The sequence below is a fragment of the Oryza sativa genome, chromosome 12, assembly GCF_034140825.1.
Source record: "Oryza sativa Japonica Group chromosome 12, ASM3414082v1".
Lineage (NCBI taxonomy): Eukaryota > Viridiplantae > Streptophyta > Magnoliopsida > Poales > Poaceae > Oryza > Oryza sativa.
The window spans coordinates 46216-56379 of record NC_089046.1 but is presented as its reverse complement, the minus strand read 5'-3'; the positions used below and the strand labels follow the sequence as shown (position 1 = coordinate 56379).

At 42.5% G+C, this 10164-nt stretch overlaps 1 protein-coding gene across 1 annotated transcript; it reads left to right on the top strand.

Annotated features, from left to right (window-relative positions):
• Nucleotides 1-6256: 6256 nt before the first annotated feature.
• On the top strand, nucleotides 6257-7948 carry LOC107276205 (exocyst complex component EXO70B1). Its single transcript, XM_015763611.3, has one exon. The coding sequence runs from the start codon at nucleotides 6289-6291 to the stop codon at nucleotides 7780-7782; it is 1494 nt and encodes a 497-aa protein (XP_015619097.1). The 5' UTR covers nucleotides 6257-6288; the 3' UTR covers nucleotides 7783-7948.
• The last annotated feature ends 2216 nt before the right edge of the window (nucleotides 7949-10164 follow it).

Genomic DNA, 10164 nt, shown 5'->3' with positions numbered 1-10164 from the left:
CTAAAAAAAATTTTGTTGGAATATATCCATGTGTGGTCTTGTTTTGAAGATTTAATTGCAACGAATTTAATGGTACAATTGGATAAGTAATTTAAGAGAAAAATCAGTTTAAAATAGTTTTGCACGTAAATCGAGCGCTGACGTCATGCTGACGTCAACGCCCAATTTTTCTCCAAACCAATCAGACGCCCGAGCCGTAGACTCGTTCGAATTATAGAGCATATATACCTATTTTTTGTCCAAAAATCTTGGGTATATATCTAAATACCCCTTGAATCATAGCTGGCCCGCCCCTGGTAGGGAGGCCGGAGGGGAAAATGTTTCACTCGTTTAGATCGGGTGTTGTTTTACCTTATATAAAAACAATGTTTCAGCAAATAGCGAAAGAAACAATCAACTAGGGCGACCAACTATGGCTCTGTTTGTTTCAGCTTAAGATTATTGTAATCTAGATTATTAAATTAGATTACTCTAAGCTGGATTATAATAAGGTAACAGAAAATAAGCTACGAGTTGTTTGTTTCTCTAGATTATTAGAGGCATCTAAGGGTAAGGATAGTGGGTCTTTAACCACTCAATAATCTGAAAAAAGCTCCTTTAGAGGAGATTATTGGATTATAGAAATCTGGCTTATAGATTATAATAATCCAGCATAATAATCTACTTGTTTGTTTCAGCATACTTCTAATAATCCAGATTATAATAATCTTAAACTGAATCAAACAGGGCCTATGTTCCTTCCTTCCTTAAAAAAGAAAAGTTGTGTTCCTTCCTTATCAGGGACGGGTCCAGGACTTTGAGGTTGGGTATTCGAAATGGGAAGGAATAAGAAAAAATTACAACCCAAAGCCTAATATTTGAATGAATATTTGAATGAATAGGCCTCTTTTTTATCTTTTTCTATACACATTCTAAATATAGGCTTCATATATATAATCTTTTTTCCAAGATCTTGGATACTCATTTGAGTATCCATGAATCATGGTGGTCCCACCAATGTTCCTTGTGTTCATCAACCAACTCTTTTTATTATCATATACTTTTATCGTAAATAAACCAGAGATACTCTCTCTATTCCATATTAATCATCATATAAGTTTTTTCACCAAGGCTAAAAAAACTAAAATACCATACATATATAAATTATATACTAAAATTCTATTAACATTATTATAAACGCTCTCAAACTGCCACGTGACGCTCTACAAACACTCCTAAGCCGTCATGTGGTGCTCTAATAAATTAGAAGCAAAAAGAAAAATAGCTCGCCATTGGTTTTCGCTTAAATCAGTAGACCCATTATTTTTAACTATTAGATTAATTTTTAAGGAATACTAGCTAGATAACTCAAACCAACTGGTGGGCCTATTAGATCTATCTCAAAAAAGATTGCTCCCTTCCCTTCTACCTTACATGCCAATGTAACGTACATACATATGTATTCCCTGCTCTCTCCTTTTCTCCTATTTTCTAACAACTTATTATAAAATAATATAAATTTTAAATGGCTAAATAATCATGATTCTCAATTTATATACAGCATTAAATTCGTTTGTATTGTTTTTATTTGTAATTAAATAAATACTTCAAGACCTGTATTGCGTATATTTTGCTAGGTAAAAAAACTAAAATACTAGCGTGGCAGTCGAAAAACACTATAAAGAAAATTGACTAATTATGCCATCTTAAATCATTCCACGTATCTCTACTATTATAAAAATTGAATATGTTTTTACCGATATTTTGGTACGTCATCCGTGTATGAGTCGGGTTTTAAGTTCGTTTGCTTTTAGAAATACATATCCGTATTAGAGTCGGTTTTTAAGAACGTTCACTTTTGGTAATACAGAAGGATTTTCTAAATATCTACTCCCTCCATACTCATAAAGGAAGTCGTTTAGGACAATGTTTAAGTCAAACCTTGGGAATATAAATCATGAATAACTCTTAAATTGTTGAGTTTGAATATGTAAAATTTATATGAATAGGTTTGTCTTGAAAAATAATTTCATAAAAGTATACATATATCACTTTTCAATAAATATTTTTATAGAAACAAGAAGTCAAAGTGGTGTTTTGGAGACCGTGTCGCTGTCCAAAATGACTTCCTTTACGAGTACGAAGGAAGTATATATCCAAGCGAACTCCCACAGTGAATTTTATCTTACTTAAATCATATAACAATAATAACATTAAAATAGACATCACCCGTTGCAACGCATGGGTATTTTTTCTAGTAATTATAAATATGTACGTTAAATATCCTCTGGGGTGCAAGCCATCACCCATCACATCTTAAAAATTAAGAAATGTACTTGAAATTCTATGAAAAAACAAAACATCTCATTTTGCACTTCAATCGATAGACCTGTTATTTTCAGTCATTGGATCTATCATTCTACACTCATAAGCTGCTATGTATCACATCTTAAAAATGAATAAAACTCATGGAAATTCTAAAAGAATGAAATATCCGACCTCATTAAAACCATTATTTCAGCTCCTAGATATATATTTAAAAACAAACTACAAAAAACAAAGTAACATCCCGCTCCCCGTCCCCCTCCCCCTCACATGGATTAACAAGGCACCATCTTTGCAAAGCCGGTTAAACATTCTCTGCTTCAAAAGCACAAATGATAAGATGAATTAGCATCATGAAAGTAACATGACCAGAAATGAAATCTACAAGACTACAACCACAGCCATAATATACTGCCATTCTCCCGTGATTTTAACCAACAATCAAGCAATCAATCCTTAGAAAAATGAACCAAATCCGAGGGAGAAATTCATGTCATTATCTGAACAATTTCAGCACAATATGAAATTGTCATTATCTGAACTTGGATATATATCTATTTATCTAAGACAAAACAACAGGACAGTGACAACTACCTGAATAACCAAAGTTCTCTACTTCTGGTGAGGTGTGTGCTTTCAAATATTTGCACATACACCGTTGGAAAGTGCATAATTATCCAGAAAATATAGTTAGTATATATAAAGATTATGATACATAGTATTGAGTGAAAAGATTAAAGTGATAATGTATGGACCAAGAGTTGTATTGAGTGAAAAGATTAAAGTGATAATGTATGGACCAATAATTTTTTAGATTGAAGCGATATGGTCTTATGATGAACTTTCAGTGGTATATAGGGGATATTTTTTTTATAACAAGTAACATATATAGGGGATTTAATTTTCTCTTTTCATTTTCTTCCATGTCGAGTACATATGTATTTATTCATGTTCTAAGTCTGAACTATCACACAGGTCGAAACTAGGGTTTGGGATACCTTCCACAGAAATCTAGAAAACCATGCACACTGCCGCCGTCGCCGTGCTGCGTCACCCCCGCTGCTGTGCGCCATGCTGCCGCCGAAAGCCGCGGCACCGCCCCAACTGTCGTGTCGAGAGGAGGGAGGGAGCAGCCTCGCGCCAATTTCTCTCGCCTCTCCTTTTGCTCTCTCCTCCCGAAGGGCTGTGCCACTACAGGTGGGGAGAATGGATTGTGCCAGTTCGGTTCGGTTGCCTCCCAATCCCAGTGGTACCAAAGTATAGATGGCCAAATGGGCCGCCCAGCACGGCCCGACCTACACGCCGAACCGTGCTGTGCGAACCCACAGTCTGCACACATGGCCCAGTAAGACTCGGTCCGTGCCGGGCCGGCTGGAAGTCACGACAGTTTATTGTGCTTCTCCACATAATAAGTTTATGTATCCTCCCTAAACTTTGTGGGCTATGTCCATATGGCTGGAAAGTAAGTCTATTTTGTACTCCTCTTGTCTCTGGGCTTTGTCTTATATGGTTAATTAACTCTACTTTTACGTCCCTATACTATTTTTTCCGATCGTGCCGTGCCGGGCTGGCCCACCATGCCGAGGGAGTGGCCCAAGCACAGCCCGGCTGTCGGGCCGGGTCGGCACGAGCACGACCCCAGAGGTGAAATGCAGCCTAACAGAGGTGGTCGAAGGTGGCCTGGTGAGCGGGCGCGCGGGGACGATGTCATAGCACTGTTGGGGATACCCTCTTTAGTCCTGGTTTGCAACCCCTTTAGTCCCAGGTTGCAAACCAGGATGCCCAATCTGGGACTAAAGATTCCCAGTTAAAATAACCGGAACTCACCAACGCCGAACTAAAGGTATTTCTCTTTTTTTTTCATTGTTTTTTCTACTTGCATATTGATTTCGAGCCAAACTCACTAACGCCCCCACATTGAGTTGCTCCCGACATCGATCCCCAAATCTCCACATCAATTTGACATCACAAATCGAAAAAACATACTCAACAACAAAATCATACACAAATTTACAAATCAATTGCATGAACATACTCAACAACAAAATCATCCACAAATTCACAAATCATCTAAAAAATCACAAATCATCATAGATCTACCCAACGTCGCTCCACATCATTGCCGCCTCCAGTTCCCGCCGCCTCATGCGCCACCACCTGCCGCCTCCCCTCCTGCCCCATGGTTGAGGTGGTCGATGGTGAGGCGGGTGCCCCATGGGTCAACGAAGAAACGGTGGTACCTCTCCAGCGTCAAGGGCCCTCCCTGCATCTCCCTCCCTCGCAACCTCGGTGCCACGGTAGGTTCTTCCGCTCTGTTTCTCTCCTCTCCTTCTCCTCTTCTCTCCTCTTCTCCTCCCGATGTAACTCTGCTTTACCTCTAGTCTCATCTTGTTTCTTTCCACTACCTTTGCTCTGCTTAGCGCTGCACAAGAGAACCAGGGGGAGGGAGAGGAGTGGGGAGGGCGAAGAAGATTGGACGAGGAGGCCGTGCGACGCTATAATTAAGGGTGTGACGTGTGCGTCTCTCCCTTCTCTGTGCACAATCTTTAGTCCCGGTTGGCATAAACAACCGAGACTAAAGTGTTTATCTTTAGTCCCGGTCGGGGACTAAAGATCCTCGGTAGCCTGACACCTCCTAACAACAATTGAACCGGGACTAAAAATGATCTTTAGTCCCGGTTGGTGAAGATCATAAAGTGGCGTTGGGCTTTTGAACCGAGCCTAAAGATATTCTTTAGTTCTGGTTTAAATGGTTCTTATTAGAATCAGGACAAATGTGATTTTTGCCATCGGGGCACAGATCAGTTCTCCAGTAGTGTAGATGCGAAGGAGGCAGGAGGTGGAGGTGGCGAGGGCAAAGGCGGAGTCAAGGGAGAGGGTGATGCGTGTGTAGTGTCGGCGAGGGTGGAGGGAGGCGGAGGCAATGGGTACATGAGAATCATCAACAAGGAGGCCACGTTGAGGGTGATCACGAGCATGATGCCGGAGTAGCTGAGGTCGAAAGCGCAGGCGATTGCGCTAGTGTTGGTAGGTTTGGAGTTGTTGGCGGGCAGGGAGGGGGGAGAGGGGAGGATGCTGAGGTCGAAGAAGAAGCTGGCGGGCGCCATGGTGGACAGTGGCGGCCGGAGGGATTCCATTAGATATGTACTCCCTCCGGTTCCATATTAATTGGCGTTTTGGACAAGATTGAGGTCAAACTTTTATAATTTAGACTATTAATAACTTTAAAAATATTTAGTTTAAAGGAACTAGAACAACATATATAGATTTGTCTTTTAAAGTACTATAATAAAAATAAATATGTATTTATTTATTATATATATTATAATAGAAAAATAAGGTAAAAGATGTATCTTGTAAACCGTGTCATTGTCCAAAACGTCAATTAAAATGAAACCGGAGAGAGTATATAGGCAGTGGGTAGAGAAGCCCTTGGGCCTTTCCCTATATGGACAAAGTCCACCTTGACTCCCTCAATGAACTCGAGATGGAAAGTTGACTCTTTCCTCCCGATAACAGCCATCAGGCCTAAGCTTGTAATGAAAATGAGTCCTATGCCTACTCTGTTATTACTAGTTTGTGTGTATGTTGTAATGAAATTTAGGGCAACCAACTGTGTTACTTTCCTTCCTCGTGCTTATCAACCAACTCAACTCTTTCATTCATCATACTGTGTAATATATTTTTGTCGTAAATAAACAAGAATTAGTAATTAAGAAAGAAAAAAAAACACCAAGTAGCAGCATCGGAAAGAATGATCCTTCGCTGATTGTTTGTTAGGTTGTGTACGTTCTTGCCGTTGCCGGCCACATAGGAAAATAAAATTCTTGAGCTTGACCCGATCAAACAACAAGACCAAGATAACAAGAGGGGCTACTTGCAAGAAACAAATTTGCTGACTGCAAACACGCTTGCTAGCGAGGGAGTACCTGTCTATCTCGAGTCGAGTATATAGCTCTGGTAGCCGCCACAACAACGGAGCAGATGATGAGTCGATTGATCGGCGATATGCAGCGCCACCGCCGCACGCTGTCCACCACCGTCGTCGAGGAAACCGTCGCCGCTGCGGCCACGCTGGTTTCCAAGTGGCATCCTGATGACCACCACTCCTCTCTCTTCCTCCATGCCTCCTCCCCGGAGGCCGACCACTTCCTCCGCGCCGCCGCCGACCTCCACCGAGCCATGCTCTTCTTCGCCTCCGACCCCACCAACGCCCACAACGGCCACGGCCTCGTCCAGGCCCATCATCTCCTCGACACGGCCATGCGGAGGCTTCAGCTCGAGCTCCCACGACTCCTCGCACCACCACCTGCAGGCAGTCGGGACCGCCTCCGTGCGCTCGCCGACACCATGATGTCCGCCGGCTATGGCAAGGAGTGCATCTCCACCTTCAAGGAGCATCGCCGCGCAGCGCTGGCCGCCACGCTCCGCCGCCAACACACCACCGTGCAGGTGCAGCTCAGCAAGCTTACCTGGGAGCAGGTCGACGACAACATACAGTCCTGGCTCGCCGCGGCACGAATCGCCTTCTCGTCCGTCTTCCCCGCGGAGAAGGAGCTCTGCGACACTGTATTCGCCGGTGACGCCTCCGTCGGCGACGCGGTGTTCGAGGACGTGGCCAACAACCAGGCAGCAAATCTCCTGGACGTCGCTGAGGCCGCGGTGGCGCGAGCGCGCCGCGCGCCGGAGCGGCTGTTCCGTGTGCTGGACGTGCACGACGCTCTCACCGAGATCCTGCCCGAAATCATGTCGGTGTTCGGTGACAGGTCAGAGGTGGCGAAGCGTGGCTGCTCTGCTCTGTTCAAAGCCGGTGAGGCGGCGCGGGGAGCGCTGGCCAACTTGGAGGTGGCCATCGAGAAGGAGCCGTCCAAGGCCACGGTGGCCGGCGGCGGAGTGCACCCGCTGACGCGCTACGTGATGAATTACCTCGTCTTCCTGGCCGACTACGAGGGAGCCCTTGACCGCATAAACCAGCAACAGGGATCGCCGGAGAGATCGTGGTCCATCGGTTGGTTGGTGCAGGTCCTGATGCGCAAAATTGAGGCCAAGGCGGGGAGCTACCGAGAGGCGGCGCTGAGGCACCTCTTCATGGCGAACAACACGCACTACGTGGCCAGGAAAGTGGCCAAAATTCCATCTCTCGGGGACGACGACGGTGAAGCCCAAGATGCGGCTCGGCGGCACGTGGAGGCGTACGTGCGCGCGGCGTGGGGCAAGGTGCTCAAGGCAATCGCGGCGGCGGACGGCGTGGAGGTGGAGGAGGCTGTGATGCAGGCGGTGGCGAAGCAGGAGAAGTGGGTGGCGGCAGACGAAGAGATGGGTCAGGTGCTGAGGGCGGCGGCGACAGCGGCGGTGGTACCCAAGTACAGGATGTTGTACCGCCGGCACGGGGCAACGCTGCGGCTGACGCCGGGGGACGTCAACGCCATCATCGCCGCACTCTTCGGCGGGATTATTGCAACGCCTAGCTCATGCTGACTCTTCTTGAGTCTTGTCTTGCATCAGTTAGTTTCTGGAGTAGCGTAGCTAGCAAACTAATTTTGATTTCATATATATGATGATGCATGATTGTGCTCTGTTATTATTACTCCTACTTACCTCATTGTACTAGCTAGTAACATTATTAATATAAGCAGAACGAACCATCATATTTGTACTCCTAATTATATTGTGTACCGCTATAACATTAATTTCCTTGTGGTTGTTGCAATGACGATAACTGTACTACGTAAAGGGGCGTATCCTATGTACACATGCCCTCGCGTGTACACACTGTGTACACCAACTAAAAATTATCAAAAAAATTCTAGAAAAATTCATACACATATACTTCCAATAGTATTACATCTACGTGTAAAGTCGGATCTTCAAATGTATTCTACATAGAGAGTAATAAAAAAGACAAAATTCTGACAGAATTACAACCCTAAAACTATTAGATTTTTTGTTTTTTTGTTACAGCTAAAATATAATGAATTTGAGGTTAAGATTTTATCCTTAGGTATAATACTATTGAAAGTACATGTATGAATTTTTCTAGATTTTTTCGTGATATTTTTTAGTTGGTGTGCACGTGTGTACACGTGAGAGTTTGTGTGCATAGGATATGCTACCCTACGTAACATAATGCTTCGCTTGTTCTCACAATCAGGGTTGAAAATAAGCCTATAGATTGTACTAACTGAATTACTAGCTCCTTTGTGGTTTTCAGTCAACAAGCTAATTAATTAAGCTAGGAGTTTTCTTCCCATTTCAGTTACCAATTCAACCGTCTGAAGCAAAAAAGAAGTAGCAACAGGACTCCTTCATTGTTGGACTCTTAATTATTTCGTTTTGACTACCCAGATTACATTGAATTGTCAACACATCGATTGCTAAATAGTCATATTTTATTCTCTGTATGAGACTGATTCTTAATTGCCGTTACTTAAAAGGAGTTGTAAGGGCATATACAATAATGATTAATAGTAGACTATTAAAGTTCTTAACCAAATAAGTTTACTGACTAACATGAGTCATGAGAGAGAGGGGAAAGAGAGAGAAATTAACATTATTCTTATGTATGAAATGGTTTAAATTCTTAGCATTTATAAAATGAAACTTTGCTAATTCAGGATAGAGAAAAGGAAAGAAAAATAATAAAATTTATTTCGGTGCATTAATTATTAGAGTATTTTGTCCTCTCAACCGTTGTAAGAGAGAATAGTATATATCCAAATAAACTAAGAGTCTATATATATCATAGGCTACCTTTGAACATGCCCTAGTAGTGAATCAAAATCAGTCTCTCGAGATGTTGACTTGTTATCATCTATTAGGATTAAAATAAAATAAAGGTGGGGCTCCACAAGAGCACTATTAGGTTCTTTATTAATTACCTCTTCCCAGTGAGCCCGTGAGCCCATCTAGAGAAAAAGAATGGCCCACTTGTGTTTTCCTGTTCTACGGGCCATCAGCCCATAAGCTAACCCTATTTTTTTCCAATTATACATATATTTTATTACACCAAAACGTTTATATAAATATATAATTTTGAGAAGAATCAATTTTCTGAGGAAACTCTGCATACATAAATTTTATAGTTTGTATATATGAATTTGAAACAAACAAAAATGCAATTTGGAATAATGAAACAAACGTGCATGTGTGCTACAAGGCCCAAGGGTCTGGGCTGTCCCCGTTGGATTCGGCATGCTATAGAAAAAAAGGTACTATACAGAGAACTGTCGAAAGTTTTTTAAGAAGAAAACTTTCAAATTTAACGATAGTATAATTACAATATAATTTCACTATAGCTATAATGTAACTCATATATAAGTATTAAAATAATATATGTAACATTATATCTAAATTATATAGAGATGATAATATAGTTACAGTGCAGTCACACAATAGTTACAATGTAGTTACACTGTAGTTGTAACTAGGGTGTAACTGGAGTATAACTAAAATGTAACTCATTTAACTTTTCAAATACATGCAGCAGATCAAGTGACTAGCACGCATGGCTTCCAGGATGGAGACCCTGGGTTCGAGCCCCTGCAAGCACACGCGTACAGATTTTTTTTCCAAATCTCGTGTGGATCGCACGGCCAGAAAATCATCTCGCGCGGATCGTACGGCCAGAAAACTAGACTAGAAAAGAGAGTATGGCCCGAATGGCACGGCCAAAAATGGTAAGTCCCACTGGTATAGAACCGGGCATCAAAGTCGTTCGCACATCACTCACCAACACGGTTGATTGCGCATCAGCCATGAAAAAAATCATCTCGCGCGGATCGTACGGCCAGAAAACTAGACTAGAAAAGAGAGTATAGCCCGAATGGCACGGCCAAAAATGGTAAGTCCCACTGGTATAGA